Below are 16,666 nucleotides of genomic sequence, written 5' to 3'. Positions count from 1 at the left end.
AATAATAAATACGACCATTCTGAACTATTAATTATTTAGTTTTATGAGATTTTAACAGCAATATTCATGTCAGTAACTATTGTGCTGAAAGTCAGATGAGAAATTACGTCAAACATCAAAGTATAAAACACATACAGATCTACAGATCACTACAAATCTTTCTGCTTTACATACACAAACTTTTTTTTTTCTCCACTGCGTTATCTTGCTGTTCGACAGAATGTCATATCGATGTCTGAGGCAGTGACTTAGCGAGAACATGATTGAGATCTTTCTGATAATGAAATCCAATAATCTCCTCCTCAGTGAAAGATAAAGAAGAGGGTCCAATGGACTCAGAAGCACGGCCCATGAAGGATGAGACTTTTGGAGAGTACAGGTTTGTCACCTGAATGCATATCATAACATTATGTAACTGCTTGGCTAACATTATGCTTCTATATATCATTTAAATTCCTCCTAACGCAGCCCTGACTCCCTCAGCACTGTTTGACTTTCCTAACCCTTTGTGTTCCTTTCATTGTCCCTCTTCTCCCTAATGCCTGCCCCTGCTATGCAGATCTCTAGAAAGGTATGCTGTGATGTGATTTGCTATCCCAAACCCATTTATTACCCCCTGCCAATGCTTTACTGACCTACTGACTTCCTTGTAACATCTGGTATAATCATGGTGTAATGTATTGTACAGGGCTGCAACTAGTAACTATTTTTTTAATCCTTAAACTTCTGATAATTTTCTTTATTAATAATTTTGTTCCATAACAAATTAGCAAACTGTGAAAAAATGTCTGTCACAATATCCTAGCCCAAAGTGACAAACCCAATAATACTCCACTACATTTTCACATTTTAGAACCTAAATCCATAAAATCTTTGCCATTTTTGTCTAGAAATTCCCTAAAAAGTTGCAGTTTGTGTATTAAAAATAATTGCAGTTCAAGTATTCTAGCATGTGATTTTTTTTTACATGTTTTATGGTCAAATTTCTTGCTTTTGACCCCTTCTGTGCTCTTATATACTGTAGCGACCTAGAGGAGAAGCGCACGGCCAGCCAGCCATCCCTGGGCGAGGAAAGCAAACTGTGCAGCGAGGACAACCTGGACTTCAACGTCAGCAGTGCCATAACCACAGAGCTCAACATGGATGAGTCTCTGGTCAGCCAGTTTAGTCGGCCAAGTGAGGGGCCAGAGGTGATCAATGGCCTGCCAGACAACTCACCGCTCAACCCCACCACCGTCTCTCCAACCACCAATGGCATGCCCAACTCAGTCACCATCCTCGATTAACCCCCCTCCCCACGTCCACCGAGGACCATCAGACCAAAACATGTCAACACATACGTGCCCATACGCTCCTGTTCCCTACTGACTTGCTGATCCGTAGTTTAACGACTAATACACAATCAATATATTGACTATTCAGATGTAGCTGGCAGCCATCTGATTGACTGGACTATTTTGACCAAAGGAGTGTCCAAAGTAGTGGACAATGTGATACAAGTCTGACTGACCAGAAGATGTCCTTTGACCCCCCCTCACCCTCCTTTATCTGTGTGGTTTACAACATATCTAAATTACTAACATTCATTTCTCTCCCTTTCCTCTCTTTTGTTTCTCTCTGCAGACAACTCTATAGAATGATAGAGACAGAATGTTGTACAGTTAGAAATATCAAAGGGATTGTAGGTATGGTCCTATAGATATGCAGAGTAGTGCATTGAAGGAGGAGGATGATGGTAGCGCCTAGTGTGGGGAAACAGGTGGCACACGCTGCTGTAAAAAGTCTTGAATCTTAGATATTTCTCATGCCTTATATTATTTCGCACATAATTGTGTACGTCTAATGCCATTTGATGTCTCAGATTGTACTTACCAGTGACATTTTTTTATTTTTTATGAATGTGGTTAAACACAAAACATCCTTTTTGTTATTTTTTTAATATCATCACTTTTTCTTATTCTTTTCTATGCTGTTTGTTAAAAAAAAACTCATGACTTCTCTTTATTGACATATTTCATAGATCAAGTTTAAACTGAAACTAAGTGAAGCCAAGTTTCTTAGTATAAATAACATTGGATGCATAAGGGGAACTTGCTGTGAAAAATGCTGAGTAGCATCTGGTGTATATAGCTGCATCTACATCTATCTATTTAGCCATAATACAGTATTATAGATATGTACATGCTCCTTATAAGTTCCTGTGCCTGCTGGGTCTGCATAGAGCACCAGATTGATGTCATTACTCTTTCGCCTTCCCACCAGAAGTGTAATGTCATTATTGGTAATGATATTGTAATTTTTTGTGTCGAGACCTATGTGTAGCTTTCTGTATCTGTCTTTGTCTCTTTCTACACTGTATTAAAAACATTGTTGTCTCTAATTAACAATCTTTTCATACCTGTCCATCTCATACTACGTAAGCTGTTTGAGGAGCAGTATTTATGTATATTTACAGATCAGAGAGTGGAGTCCTGTGGGCAAACACTCAAGTTTTATTTTCAGACTGTCATCAATGCAGGTTGAAATTATAGACAGGCGTAATGACTGCCAGTTGATGTATAATAAAGGCAAGCAGTTGGCATTCACATCAAACACAGAGAATGTATTCTTTTCAGAGCTGGGCAGACATTGTATTTACATACTACTGATAAAATAAATCTGAGCTACAAGGTGTAGGAGACACACAAGTGGTTATGAGAAGACCTGGAAGGACAGCTTTTTCCCCACAGAATGTATATACAACCCTTACAGATTGTTTTGATGAACACAAACATGTTTGATATAAAAATGTGAAAAAAGTGCAGGTTTGAAACCACTTAATTTAAAGAAAATGTTGCAAGTTGTCATTTTTCTTGTTTGTACTATTGCTATGAATTCAAACTTTCCATTTTTGACTAATGATTGCAGTGAGATTTGGCTGTTTTAGCAAAAATAGTTCATAGTTGAGGAAAAAAAGAAAAAGAAATAAAAAAAAAAATCCACATTGTTCTGTAGATGTTTGCAAACATTTCAAAATTTGAAAATCAAAAAACTGTTCATTAGTGTCATTTAGTGATAGTAGTAGTTACATTACAATGAAAGCTAAGGTTGCGTTCATGTCCATAACCATATCCAGCAATGCATTGCAGCGCAGTGAATATCTGTGGAGTTTTTGTCTGATACAGTTATGAGAGACGGAGATGCAGCGAGCCAGTTTGTGCATGCCACAGGGAGAACATATATGCAACATTGCTGCCTCAGTTCTTTCTATTCAAATAAAAGCTTGTCACTGGCTAAACATCACCTGACAGTCCCTGAGGTAAAGTATATGGGATGTCTGAAAAAGCTAGTGGCACTGATGGAGGTGTGCATAAGCTCCCTGCTGTTGGTTATTCAGACACACTCAGGACAAATAAAGCTTTTAAAAAAATCTATTTTCATACACAAGCGGTGAATGACAAAATATGCCAATATTCTAACTTGACTATCTGCTGCTAAACATCTGTGTTTGTCAGTGTTCGGGGCAAATGTTAGCTTTGAATGAGGAATGAGTGTACACACACAGATACTCACTCGACTGCCACTCACTCTTTGCTTTTCATGTGTCGAGGGGAAAGCTGAAGGCGCTGGCCTTTGCTTTTCCACTGCTGTTTTCCCCCCATTTTTTATAGTTAAAAGATAAAAACCTAATAAAAAAGTGAATTGGTTCACAACGAGAAGCTACTTCAGAACTCAGAACAAGTAAACAGATTTTAAACAACAATGCCTGAGTGCGAGGGGAGAGGTGAGAGAAAATAACGGAGGGAAGAGAGGAGGAAAAAGGAGAAGGGAGTGATTGTCACTGCTGGGGTGTAGATGTGCCTCTTTGTGGTGTGTGGGGTGCACAGTTAGCACAATGGGACTGATGGTATCTATATGTATCATGGGTGAACGAGGGGAGTTGGGTGGACCACAAATGGGGCCAATATAACTGTAACTGCATCATGAATCTACCACTGTAACTGGATATATGACTGAAAATAAAGTACGTGGAACAATCTGTATTAAAAAAAAGGGTCCCTTTTTTGTCATCAGCCAATAAAATTGATGCATTTGTGTCACCTCGCAGCAAGTATTGATCACTCAGGATTCAATTCACATTGTGTTTGAGAATAACAATCAATAGACTTTATTAACACATAGTCACAGGAGGACAAAGCTGGTGTCAGGTGTGTCGTGGTCAGCGGGAGCTGGTGTTGAATTGATAAAAGTACTCCTTGGTGGGTCTGTTGGTGTATAGCTTCTTGTTCAGGTACTCCTGACTGAGGCAGACAGAGACACAAACAAACACAAGGTGAGTAACTGTTTCCAAAAAAATGCTTATTTAAATCCCTGTTCTTAGAGTACTTCATAACCTACACCCAAAATACATCTGCTGACGACTGCTTGAATAGGAGGTGTGTGTATGTGTGTGAAGCGCTCACTTTGCCTGCTGCTCTCTGGCCAGCTGCACATTGTAGCGGTCTGTTTGAAACCTTTTTTCTCTCCTCAGCTCCGCTTCTCTCCTCTCCTCCTCCTCTGCTTCCCTTGACAGCTTCAGGAGTTGGAGTTCCCAAGCTGCATCTTGAGCCTTCTCAGAATCACGCTGCTTCTAAAGATGGCAAGAAATAAAAGTCAAAATGCTAAACCTGAGCAGAACCAGGTTAAGAATTGCTTGGAGTGGCTTCCTGCCTGAGGGGTTAAGACCCAACCAAAGGGTTGTAAGATAAATGCAACCTTTAGACAGAAGCAGCCTGTAAAAAGAGGTTTACAAATGAACATTGACATGCTTGACAAATGAAAGGAAAACCTAAATAAATTAGTGGATGAACATAATGAATTCAGATCCATAAAGGGCACAAAAGGTCACTGATTGGCTTGTTGATTTCTTGGACATTTTAGACAAGGATATTAAACACAGGATATATATTTCGGAAGAATGGTGTTAACCCTTACTGGGACATTTTATATTAATTTGTCCTTTAATTTGTCATGCATCTTTGGTTTAATTTTAAGGGGTCACAAGCTTGTGACTTGAACATGAATCACTCTGTGTGTGCATTGGAGTTGCATTGTGCTTCAGAGTGACTCCGGTACCTGTCTCTCAAGACGTTGTTTTTCTCTCTCCCTGTGGATGGCGCTCAGCTGCTCAGGGCTCATTCCCTTCCACTTGTCTACGAGAACCCGGGGCGGCATCCCTCCTTCCACCTCCATCTCCGCTGCCTCTGCACACTCTGTCATCATATCGGATGTCAGTGTGTGGACCATCTCTGCAAGATTCTCCTTTTCCTCTCTCTTGTGCTGCTCTTTCAGTTTCTCTTCTCGCTCTGCAGCCTGTGGAGGGACAGGACATGGAAAGGCCTTACCACTGATCCATGGACAGTTGATTGATCCTCCCCTTGATGATTAAAATAGCAAAAGCTTTAGAGAACCCATCCTCTAATATGTGGTTATGTCTTGCATAGAGGAAAGTCGTGTGGCAAACATCCTCCTGAGAGATCTACTCAGTTGGGTTTTCATGCGCATCGTGCATGTGAGTGGTTATTAGGGAAACCACATAATTGTCATGAAAAATACCATGACCTGAAGGATTTATAATGATGCCTCCCAATGGAGGATTCAGCTGAGTGCATTCAGGCAAATGAGGGGAGAGCTAAATGGAGGCTTTTGAAAACAGACAAGGCCCACGCATACATCAAAGCAGTTTAACCATCCATGTTGTTTGGTACCAACTAATATGATGGCTGCCTACCTGCAGCAAGTGCGTGTGTGTGTACGCATCACTTAATATTTTCAATTAGCAATTTTAATTTCAAAATCCCACCAGAGAACAACATGTGATCGCTCAAGACCCCATGGATTTAGCTTTGAGCACTCACATCAGCAGGTGGTGTGTGTGTGCAGCTGTGTGTCCATCTGTGTGTGCATGTGCAAGTACTGTACCAGAGCGTGATTGTAGTTGTCAAGTGCGATGCGCTCAGCTTTCTTACACTCCTCCTCTAGTGAGCGCAGCTGAACCCCCATAAGGTCCTGACGCACCAGCTCTTTGCTCACGAGCATCTCTGCGACACACACACACACACACACACACACACACACACACACACACACACAAGGGGTTAGAAATCACCTCCTGTCTGTATTTCACACCTGCATTAGCCATTACCCATTGTACAACGCTATTCAATGACACACTCACAGGCATAACAACTCTCTGGGATGAGCATCCATCAATGCCACCTGGCAGTAAGGGCTGTGCGTAGGAGTGTGTGATTGTTTGTGCAGGAAAGCATGAAGCATGTGTGTGATTTACAGAGGCTATAGCATACAGCATGTTGGCTCATCAGTGATTACAGCGTGCGTGCTTGTGTTTGCCTCTTTTCACCTCTGTGCTTGTCTCTCATGAGCCTTCTCTCATTTTCTTCCTTCTGTGTTCGCAGATCTCTTTCTGTCTCCTTCATTTGTTCCCTCCTCTTTTGCTCCTCTCCTATATCCTCTCCCTGTACATGAAACAAGGACACAATATTCAGGGGGGGTAATGTGAAATATCTATCGATCTATCTATTCACTGGATTTTACTCCACTGGTCTTTGATGCACACCAAGCACCCGTCTGTCATGCTGAGCCTACCTTGAAAATTTGCATACTGGCAGGCCCCATCTTATTCTTTGGATCGGTGATCCTGTATGCCCCCTTCAGGCCACACTTGAGATCAGCATCACGAGAGTCCTCTACACGCTGAAAAGTGGCCCAATACTGGGTCAAATCAGTGTGCAAAGCTGCTCGTTTCTCCTTTTCATTCATGTCCTGGAGCAGAAGCATGTCATCGTGGTACTTTCTCAGATTATCTGCAATGTAATGAAATAAAAAAAAGGTGATTTATATAAGACAATATCCTCATAGAGGGCTCAGTGTTTCTCGTTATGGGTGAATATTGGTTGTGATTCAGCTGTTTAATTCGGATCCTGGCTCTCATAATTTACCAAAAGCTTTGTCCCGTTGCATCTCCATATTTTGCTGATGTTTTTTCTCCAGGACCTGTTGATTGAGAGCATCAAGGTCGAGGCCCATCACACGGAGCCTGGTGTTGAAGATCCGTTCCTTGCGTGCTGTCTCTGCAGACCTTCGCCTCTCCACACTCTTTTCTGTGGACTGATCTACAGGCAAATCCACTTTGTGCATTTTCTCAGTTTCTAATTAGCCTGATGGGGAAAAAAAACACAACAATACAACAGTGAATATTATGGCTTATATCTTTGATGGAAATAAATGATTCTGTTGAATTGAATATCACACATCTGGCCATCATTTGATCCTATCATGACCTGACAACATCACACCGAAACCTGTAGAGGCTTCAACTTATTTTCTTTAAAGACAGTCAGTGAGCAGACACACTTACCTCTGACTTTATAGATGCGGCCTAATTTGGGGATTTAAGACACAAGTGGCACCTCTCTGTGTGTGAGGCTGTTCAGGTCCTCTCTGTTGTGTTTGGATGCCCTTGGTAACCATAGTAACATCTCATTTACTCTCACACATGTCCTGTGTTTGACATAAATCCCAACACTGAGCATGTACACTTGTACAAAAACATTGACACTCACTGAAATCAACATAACTTAGTGTGTCACTTACATTTTTAACGTTAGTGCTTAAATTGAGGAGACAGCTCTCAGGTCATAAACACAACATCACGCTGATCTCGCGATAAACCACGAGGTTTCGCGTCTCGCGCGCTCGAAGGTCTTCCTGTCGGATTGTAAAATGGCGCATTGTTGTCACAACCGCGTCGCGTCCGTCTGATTAAAATAATGAGGCTGTTTAGATGATTGAACCAAACATGCAGCTCATAATGTGACTTGTGCACAGGCGGGACAGAGAGGCTCATTCATCCGCGCGCATGCTTTTCGTCTTTGAAACGGCTCGTGCTCGGTAAACACTGGTTGTTAGCATTAGCTCGCTAGCGTTTGACTAGCTTCATATTCCGTGCAGATTTTTTTCTCCCAGATAAAACCAAGATGGGTTATTTAAAGCTGATAGAGATCGAGAACTTCAAGTCGTATAAAGGAAGGCAGATCATCGGACCCTTTCATAAGTTCACTGCAATCATCGGACCCAATGGATCAGGTATGTTGTTGTTGCAGATGTTAACTCGCGGGCTGCTCGCTAGCATTGGCTAACGGTAAACACAGTGCAGTAACTCCTGCTGCGTGACCAAAACCTGCAGTTTATGAGCTGCAGCTCAACTCCCTGTTATTATGTGTTACATATCTGTTGTTTGTGTTTGTGACTGTCAACTTGTGCACATTATATGTGCGTGCATGTTAGTTTATTTGCAGTGCGCATGATCAAACTCTGTCTGTAAAGGTTTAATGGGTTTTGGACTTTTTTTCTTGCAGTTCATACCTCTAAAACTAAAAGCTGAACAACATAAGGTCATAACTAACTAAAGATTTTAAAATGACTAGATCTAAATCAATACCTCTGCAGAAAACTGCAAATTAAAAGGTCATGAGATAAAATAAGTTCAACAGTGTGTCTTATTTGTCTGTTGTGCATCTTAGATTTCTATAGGTTACTAAAAACCTGAACACTGTTGTTATAGGAAAGTCCAACCTTATGGATGCCATCAGCTTCGTGCTGGCAGAGAAGACAAGTAACCTGCGTGTGAAGACCCTGAAGGATCTAATCCACGGAGCACCCGTAGGGAAGCCAGCTGCCAACAGAGCCTTTGTCAGTATGGTGTACCAGGAGGATAATGGAGAGGAGCGATCCTTCACAAGGGTCATCATTGGTATGAACTGCCATTGACGCTCATGTTTGAATGTATGATTCGGTTATGTCACTTATGTGTCAGTGTGAAATGAAAAAAGTATCCATCTGAAAATTTGAACTTTTCTGCTGTTAAAAGAATTAAATTAGAAGTTGATGCACAGCAGAAAAAATAATGTTACATCTGCTTCTTTGACCATATATGTCCAAGTACGGCTTTGCAACCATGAATATTACATATTTTTATGTTTTTACAATTCTGCCAGTTCTCTTTTGTTTGAAAACTTTTCATCAGACGGAGACATTGTCACAGCCAGCAAAATACAGCCATGATGCAGTTGAGAAAATGTTATGTCATTACATTGTCAAAGCTAGTAAGGCAGTTGTTTATTGTAAGACCATTGTCTTTCCTTTGACAAGTTACATTTTATTGTGCAACCCTGTGTTGTCTAATGACAATAAAACCTCTAAAACCCCATGCAACACTGCTCTATGCCCCTTTTCATAAGATAATGTTTCCAATGTTTGACCATGCGTGTGTTTCAGGTTCCTCCTCCGAATACCGCATCAACAGCAAGGTGGTGAGCTTGCCTGAATACAGCGAAGAGCTCGAAAAACTTGGTATTCTGATCAAGGCTAGGAACTTCTTGGTCTTTCAGGTGAGACTTTTTTTATATTTTTATACAAATGTAATAAATGCTTTATTCTTAACTGAAAACCCAAATCATCCATTATTAAAAGTTATTCTTGCGATAAACAGCCCTGGAAGCAGGCTAGCTTTTTTTTGCTTTTATGACACTAGTCTTTGTGGTGTGGTTCATGTAGCTGGGTATCATTGCTTTGATTGTGAGAGGAGATCATGTCCATACTGCCATACTTATATTTATACTAATAACTCAGTTTACACTGTGCCATATTGCCTCACAGATGTCTTTTTCTTGTATATATTTTTAGATTTGTATATTTCTATTTTATATTTTTTATATATTTTTTACATCTTTTACTATACTCGTGTCCATGCTGTTTGGGATAAGAGAGAAACGTAATTTAGATGTATGTCCTGTACACATAGCAGCATTAACAATAAAGTTGACTTTGACTTTTGACTTTGAGATAAATCTGCTAACTTTGTGTTTGTAGTTGCTATTCTTAACCCCCCTTTCATTCCCTGCTTATTCTCCATGCAGGGAGCTGTGGAGTCTATTGCGATGAAGAACCCGAAGGAGCGTACAGCTCTGTTTGAGGAGATCTCACGTTCTGGAGAGCTGGCCCAGGAGTACGATCGTAGGAAGAAGGAGATGGTGAAAGCAGAGGAGGACACACAGTTCAATTACCATCGTAAGAAAAACATTGCTGCTGAGCGCAAAGAAGCCAAGCAAGAGAAAGAGGAGGTATGTACTTTGTGTGTGTGTTCAGCGTAAATACAGTATCACTGGAAATATATTCTGTATATATTCTATGTATTTGTGTCCTACTTGGATTGGAAATGAAGTGCTTTCATGTAACCTTTGCCTCTATACTTCTAATTAGTTTTGTAATTTGATTATGTATATTTTGTGTTACCTTGTTATTGCACAGAGTGCAAGTACTGAGACAACTAGAAGCAGTATATGCCTATATAACCCACTGTTATTGCTGCCTACTTTGGCCCTGTCACTCTTGGAAAAAGAGAATTCACATCATCCATCTCACGGCTGTCTCTCTCCTCCTATCATTCTGCCAGGCTGAGCGTTACCAGCGTCTCAAAGACGAAGTGGCCAGGGCTAGTGTTCAGTTGCAGCTCTTCAAGCTGTACCACAACGAGACTGAGATCGAGAAGCTGAACAAAGAGCTTGGTCAGCGGAACAAGGAGATTGATAAGGACCGTAAAAAGATGGACCATGTGGAGGAGGAGCTGAAGGACAAGAAGAAGGAGCTGGGCAGGCTGATGAGGGAGCAGCAGACCATTGAGAAAGAAATCAAGTAAGTAACCGCTCACTTACCTCTTGTGTAACTAATGCCATTTAAAAGCAAGGGCTTTGTTAATCACCTCACTCTGCCCACAGAGAGAAAGACTCTGAGTTGAACCAAAAGAGGCCGCAGTACATCAAGGCCAAAGAGAACACCTCCCACAAGATCAAGAAGCTTGAAGCGGCACGTAAATCACTGCAGAACGCCCAGAAGATGTACAAGAAACGCAAGGGAGACATGGATGAGCTGGATAAAGAGATGAAGGCGGTGGAGTTGGCCAAGCAAGAGTTTGAGGAGCGCATGGAGGAGGAGGCGCAGAGCCAGGGCCAGGATCTCACTCTGGAAGAAAACCAGGTATGATGTGAGAATATAGTACACATTAGTCATTGGATGTCTGACACATCAGAGCAATCTTAAATATATAGACGCCTTTACGTGACCCCGCTGTTGCTCTCTCTGCTCAGGTCAAGCAGTACCACCGGCTGAAGGAGGAGGCCAGTAAACGTGCTGCCACGCTGGCACAGGAGCTTGAGAAGTTCAACCGTGACCAGAAGGCTGACCAGGACCGCCTTGACTTGGAGGAGAGGAAGAAAGTGGAGACGGAGGTAAATAAGATAATGACACGTTTGTCCGTGTCAGATTAAAGAGGTTTTAAGTGATTTGAAATAAATGTACTGTGTTGTTTCTCTCCAGGCCAAAATCAAACAGAAGATCCGTGAAATTGAGGAGAACCAGAAACGTATAGAGAAATTGGAAGATTACATCTCCACCAGCAGGTAGGCTGCTCTCATTTTTGCATTGTTTGCACAGTGCTACGTTCAACTTATTGATTTTAAAGGTTTCTGCATCGTACTCACACTCTTTTGTCCTGTTACTCTTCAGGCAGTCACTTGATGAGCAGAAGCGCATGGAGGAGGAGCTGACTGAGGAGGTGGAAATGGCCAAGAGGAGAATTGATGAGATCAACATGGAGCTTAACCAGGTGCTCAATACACACACACACACACACACACACACACACACACACACTCACACACACTAAATGACTGTGTGCCCATAATCTATTCCAGTAGGCCAGCATGTATACTGGGGCCCTGTAGGCACTCCCATTGTTAATATTATTAGTTTTATAATGAGTACATTCTAGTCGATTGATGGAAAGTGTCATGAGATCATTTTTGTTATGATTTGGCGCTGTATAAAATGAATTGAGTTGAGTTGAGTAGTTACACTTGTGTTTGATGATGTAAATGTCGTTTGTGAAGCAGTCTGTAACAAATGCCATCATTATTATTTTGCTGTAGGTAATGGAGCAGCTGGGAGATGCCAGAATTGACAGGCAGGAGAACAGTCGCCAGCAGCGCAAGGCAGAGATCATGGAGAGTATCAAAAGACTTTACCCTGGCTCTGTGGTAAGGAACCTGACAGTATAGAGTGAAATATTGCTTGAGAGATTAATTTTTTTGTTGCTATATTTAGTGAAATCTGTGAAAAAAATAAAAGGAAAACTATGGTGCTCTCTTTCTTTCTTCAGTATGGTCGTCTAATCGACCTGTGCCAGCCCACTCAAAAGAAGTATCAGATTGCTGTGACCAAAGTGTTGGGCAAGAACATGGATGCCATCATTGTTGACTCAGAGAAGACTGGCAGAGATTGCATTCAATACATCAAGGAGCAGAGAGGAGAGCCTGAGACCTTCCTTCCTCTCGACTATCTCGAGGTGAATACTAGAGAGCACAGATAATCGCTTTAGAGTGGGTGGAATTACTATACTGAATAAACTACGCTTGTCAAAAAAAAAAAAAAAACAAGATTGAAATTGACTTAAAGCAAAGAAAAACATCACTGCTAATGAACACCCACATCATTCCAGAGCTGCTAATTGAAATGCCATTAATTTACATGCATAGTTTACAAGCGTTGAAATCAATTTCTTGCTCAATATAACGCACCAGGTCTCCTGCTGAAAATGGCACTCACTAAAAAAAACAAACTTAGTTTTAAATTGCTTTATTTTTAAAAAAATACATTATGCTTTTATCTCATCAAAGGTGAAACCAACAGATGAGAAACTCAGAGAACTGCGAGGAGCCAAGCTGGTGATCGATGTGATCCGCTACGAGCCTCCCCACATCAAGAAAGCCCTCCAGTATGCATGTGGCAACGCCCTGGTCTGTGAGAACGTAGAAGATGCACGAAGGATTGCATTTGGAGGGCCGTACAGACACAAGGTGCTTGACTTCTTTTAGGACACTTACTGAGGTTTTCTTCATATTTTGTCAACATTTTCGTGTTGTGAAGATGGAAGGTTTGGAAATTTGGTAGAATGAATTTTGACTGTTTTCCCTCCTAACCTCTCCTCTCCCTATATCCAGACGGTAGCCCTGGACGGTACTCTGTTCCAGAAATCTGGAGTCATCTCTGGAGGAGCCAGTGACTTGAAGGCGAAGGCCAGGCGCTGGGATGAGAAGGCAGTGGACAAGCTCAAAGAGAAGAAAGAAAAACTCACAGAAGAGCTCAAGGTATCTTAAATGATTAATCCCTCCATTAGGGAGGTTTTAGTTTAGTAAGTTATCCAGGTATCTCAAAGTGTTTCCGTTAGAATGCAGTTGAAATCCTATGAATAACCTCAAAATGTGAATTGTTTTTGATCTCTAGTCTCTGACTGCACCTTTATGCTTGAGGTAAACTCAAAACAAATTCTACTTGATGTTTTTCTTTGTAGGAGCAAATGAAGGCCAAGAGGAAGGAGGCAGAGCTGCGTCAGGTGCAGTCTCAGGCCCACGGTCTGCAGATGAGACTCAAGTACTCCCAGAGTGATCTGGAGCAGACAAAAACCCGCCACCTCTCCCTCAACATGCAGGTACAGCCCGGTTACACCTCAGGTTCATTCCTGTTTCCTTTTAGCAACCGTTGCATTAAAACTTGTTTCATTTGTGTGGTGCAGGAGAAGTCTAAGCTAGAGAGCGAGTTGGCAAACTTTGGCCCTCGTATCAACGACATCAAGAGGATCATCCAGTCCCGCGAGAGAGAGATCACTGACCTGCGAGACCGCATGAACCTGGTGAGACTGACAGAAAGTGAGGTCCATTCATAGGCCTGTATGAGAATGTGGCATTGCAATAATATCAATATAATGTTTTTATATTTCAGGTGGAGGATGAGGTGTTTATTGAGTTCTGTAAGGAGATTGGAGTGAGGAACATCAGGGAGTTCGAGGAGGAGAAGGTGAAGAGGCAGAATGAGATTGCAAAGAAGCGGTGAGTTTTGTAATAAGTCATAAGTTGTAAGTTAATCTGTTGCAGGTTTCCTGTGTGGTCCAACCTGACATGCATTGTTTTGCTTCAGTCTTGAGTTTGAGACCCAGAAGACTCGCCTGGGTATCCAGGTTGACTATGAGAAGAATCAGCTGAAGGAGGACCAGGAGAAAGTTATGATGTGGGAGCAGACCGTCAAGAAGGACGAGGCTGAAATAGAGCGACTCAAGAAGGTAAAACAAAACAAAGTGAAGGAGGAAAACTTCACTTAATCTATTCCATTCTGAGTTTTGATATTAAATTAATTCTCACGTGTCTTTTTGTTTTCTTTCTAATCTTCCTGTAGGAGGAACACAGGCACATGAAGATTATTGATGAGACAATGGCCCAACTGCAGGACCTGAAGAACCAGCACCTCACCAAGAAATCTGAAGTCAATGATAAGAACCACGACATGGAGGAGATCCGCAAAAAACTGGGTGGCGCCAACAAGTCAGTGGCTGCGAATAAAGTGCACATAAACATGAATATTTCTTGTGTCATAACAAATGTAAATATTACCTTTTTGAGTTGGTTTGTGCTACAAATGTTTCCGTATCTTGCAGAGAATTAACTCAGCTCCAGAAGGAGGTGACGGCTATTGAAACGAAACTGGAGCAGAAGCGCAGCGACCGTCACAACTTGCTGCAAGCCTGCAAAATGCAGGACATCAGGTTGCCTCTACGATCTGGAACAATGGATGATATCAGCCAAGGAGAGGTAGGCAAAGCACGCTCAGGCAGGCTCAAACTTTTTTATACCAGTGGGACTGAAATAGAAAATGACATGCTTGCTTTTGTTTTGTTTTTTCAGGGAAGCTCCCAAACAGATGAGTCCAGCAGCCAGAGGACGTCCAGCAGTGTTCTCGCTAAAGAGGCTCTTATAGAGATCGACTACAGCAACCTGTCTGAAGACCTGAAGGTGACAGTAATAATGATAATATAGCACTTTTCTCTGCACAGGCATTTTCAAATGACCCTTCAATAAGGAAGACTGGATTCGAAGTATCAAAGTTTAAGTTGAACTTATCAGTAGTCAGCATTTCTACAATTTAAATGTCACCTCTCTGACCTGTCCTTGACTCTCGTTCTGTTCTGGACTTCTTCTATTTATACATTAACCTGGACCTTAACTTACCCTGCCAGCTTTAGCAACAAAGTCATATTAGAGAAGTGAAAACAGAACATGTGAGGAATAGGAGCTCACATACACATTGTATGTATTAAAACATCTGAAACACGGTATAAACCTAATTTTTATAACAGGCACAACGTGCTGCTTAACAATATACAAAAGAGGAAAAAGAGTCATTTACAGCAAAGCTATGACGTCTGTAGTTTAAGCTGCACGCATTAACTTAAACATGTTTATATCTGACTTCGTACAGGATGCATTGTCAGAGGAAGAGATCAAGGCGGAGACAAACACACTGCAGCAGCGTCTGAACGAGCAGCAAAGCATCCTCCAGAGGATCAGCGCACCCAACATGAAAGCCATGGAGAAGCTCGAGAGTGTCAGGGACAAGTTCCAAGAGACCAGTGACGGTAAGACGGCAGGATATTAGAGGCTGGGATAAAATGAAGAAGAGAAAGGAGGTGATGCAAACCTCTCTTGATGTTATCTCAATGTTTGTTTCCGTCGTCCCCCTCAGAGTTCGAGGCTGCTCGTAAGAGAGCCAAAAAAGCCAAGCAGGCCTTTGAGCAGATCAAGAAGGAAAGGTTTGATCGTTTCAATAACTGCTTTGAGTCTGTGGCCACCAACATTGATGAGATCTACAAGGCCCTCTCACGCAACAGCAGTGCCCAGGTATGCCTCTTTTTTTCTTTTTTTTTAACAATATCCTTCATAAAGTCACTGCCACAGTACAGCCACAGATCGTGTACTAACTAACCTTTTGTAAGTTGTGTATCAAAAGCAAAACCCTTGAACAATGACTGTGTTACACTTCTGTAGGCTTTCCTGGGCCCAGAAAATCCTGAGGAGCCATATCTGGATGGCATCAACTATAACTGTGTGGCTCCAGGAAAGAGGTTCAGACCCATGGACAACTTGTCTGGAGGAGAGAAGACTGTTGCTGCCTTGGCTCTGCTCTTTGCTATTCACAGGTGAAAAAAAGGAAGCAGCACAGTCTTAAATCATATTTGATTTCTTTTGCGTTAAAGTGTTTTGCTCGAAAGATTATGACAGTTTAAATATCATTAACATCTGTCCTGCCTGTCTTCAGCTACAAACCCGCCCCTTTCTTTGTCCTGGATGAGATTGACGCTGCTCTGGACAACACTAACATTGGCAAGGTCTGTTCACAAATGATGTCTGATTCCATGACTTGTGCTTTTATATCAATGCTGCTTGTGATGTAAACACATTTTTTTAATTAATGCTGCTCATCACATTAAATACAAGCTGCAGCTCATAATTTCCCTTTGTACCCTGAAGGTGGCCAATTACATCAAAGACCAGTCGGTGCAGAACTTCCAGGCCATCGTCATTTCTCTGAAGGAGGAGTTTTACACCAAGGCAGACTCACTCATTGGTGTTTATCCAGAGGTGTGTTCAATATTGTCTATGCAAAATGCACTTCAAACATCTGCTGTACATTTGATATAATGATATAATATTAAAATATTTTCCCTTCTCTTTACTCACAG

The 16,666-nt window shown here is 41.7% G+C and overlaps 3 protein-coding genes across 6 annotated transcripts in view; 2 read left to right on the top strand and 1 right to left on the bottom strand.

Moving 5' to 3' along the window:
- The window catches only part of l1cama (L1 cell adhesion molecule, paralog a), a 39,130-nt gene extending 36,538 nt beyond the window's left edge, over positions 1 to 2,592 (top strand). For 2 of the 4 annotated variants that reach the window (XM_010748019.3, XM_027288622.1), the window contains exons 26-28: positions 307 to 379; positions 560 to 571; positions 1,025 to 2,592. In XM_010748019.3, the coding sequence (XP_010746321.3) occupies positions 307 to 379; positions 560 to 571; positions 1,025 to 1,286 (347 nt within the window). In that variant the 3' untranslated portion in view covers positions 1,287 to 2,592. The remainder of the gene's footprint in view (positions 1 to 306; positions 380 to 559; positions 572 to 1,024) is intronic. The other 2 variants (XM_010747994.3, XM_027288623.1) reach the window with 2 other exon arrangements.
- Positions 2,593 to 4,118: 1,526 nt separating this feature from the next.
- On the bottom strand, positions 4,119 to 7,751 carry ribc1 (RIB43A domain with coiled-coils 1). The gene is made up of 9 exons (XM_019259249.2): positions 7,636 to 7,751; positions 7,400 to 7,542; positions 6,981 to 7,199; positions 6,628 to 6,845; positions 6,383 to 6,497; positions 5,941 to 6,059; positions 5,095 to 5,331; positions 4,443 to 4,609; positions 4,119 to 4,280 (listed from the first exon to the last, which is right to left on the bottom strand). Exons 3-9 carry the CDS (start codon positions 7,177 to 7,179, stop codon positions 4,199 to 4,201), a joined length of 1,137 nt encoding a protein of 378 aa, XP_019114794.2. The 5' UTR covers positions 7,180 to 7,199; positions 7,400 to 7,542; positions 7,636 to 7,751; the 3' UTR covers positions 4,119 to 4,198.
- Positions 7,752 to 7,757: 6 nt separating this feature from the next.
- LOC104932678 (structural maintenance of chromosomes protein 1A) overlaps positions 7,758 to 16,666 on the top strand; it is a 9,784-nt gene continuing 875 nt past the window's right edge. The window contains exons 1-25 of the mRNA XM_010747970.3: positions 7,758 to 8,127; positions 8,606 to 8,794; positions 9,319 to 9,431; positions 9,960 to 10,163; positions 10,496 to 10,734; positions 10,818 to 11,076; positions 11,187 to 11,327; positions 11,416 to 11,498; positions 11,605 to 11,704; positions 12,027 to 12,134; positions 12,257 to 12,442; positions 12,774 to 12,953; positions 13,098 to 13,244; positions 13,448 to 13,585; positions 13,670 to 13,786; positions 13,876 to 13,982; positions 14,071 to 14,212; positions 14,326 to 14,471; positions 14,585 to 14,738; positions 14,832 to 14,939; positions 15,406 to 15,562; positions 15,670 to 15,824; positions 15,972 to 16,123; positions 16,243 to 16,312; positions 16,455 to 16,565. Of these exons, the coding sequence (XP_010746272.1) occupies positions 8,019 to 8,127; positions 8,606 to 8,794; positions 9,319 to 9,431; positions 9,960 to 10,163; positions 10,496 to 10,734; positions 10,818 to 11,076; positions 11,187 to 11,327; positions 11,416 to 11,498; positions 11,605 to 11,704; positions 12,027 to 12,134; positions 12,257 to 12,442; positions 12,774 to 12,953; positions 13,098 to 13,244; positions 13,448 to 13,585; positions 13,670 to 13,786; positions 13,876 to 13,982; positions 14,071 to 14,212; positions 14,326 to 14,471; positions 14,585 to 14,738; positions 14,832 to 14,939; positions 15,406 to 15,562; positions 15,670 to 15,824; positions 15,972 to 16,123; positions 16,243 to 16,312; positions 16,455 to 16,565 (3,615 nt within the window). The 5' untranslated portion in view covers positions 7,758 to 8,018. The remainder of the gene's footprint in view (positions 8,128 to 8,605; positions 8,795 to 9,318; positions 9,432 to 9,959; positions 10,164 to 10,495; positions 10,735 to 10,817; positions 11,077 to 11,186; positions 11,328 to 11,415; positions 11,499 to 11,604; positions 11,705 to 12,026; positions 12,135 to 12,256; positions 12,443 to 12,773; positions 12,954 to 13,097; positions 13,245 to 13,447; positions 13,586 to 13,669; positions 13,787 to 13,875; positions 13,983 to 14,070; positions 14,213 to 14,325; positions 14,472 to 14,584; positions 14,739 to 14,831; positions 14,940 to 15,405; positions 15,563 to 15,669; positions 15,825 to 15,971; positions 16,124 to 16,242; positions 16,313 to 16,454; positions 16,566 to 16,666) is intronic.

This window comes from Larimichthys crocea, chromosome XV, assembly GCF_000972845.2.
Source record: "Larimichthys crocea isolate SSNF chromosome XV, L_crocea_2.0, whole genome shotgun sequence".
Classification (NCBI taxonomy): domain Eukaryota; kingdom Metazoa; phylum Chordata; class Actinopteri; family Sciaenidae; genus Larimichthys; species Larimichthys crocea.
The sequence above is the reverse complement of the archived record's forward strand: the minus strand, read 5'-3'. Positions and strand labels throughout refer to the sequence as shown.

Coding starts and splice junctions, on each gene's coding strand:
- ribc1 (XM_019259249.2), bottom strand. CDS start 7,179: ATGCACAAAGTGGATTTGCCTGTAGATCAGTCCACAGAAAAGAGTGTG. Junction 6,060..6,382: donor CATGAGAGACAAGCACAGAG/GTGAAAAGAGGC, acceptor TGTGTGTCGCAG/AGATGCTCGTGAGCAAAGAG. Junction 4,281..4,442: donor GCCAGAGAGCAGCAGGCAAA/GTGAGCGCTTCA, acceptor TGTCTGCCTCAG/TCAGGAGTACCTGAACAAGA.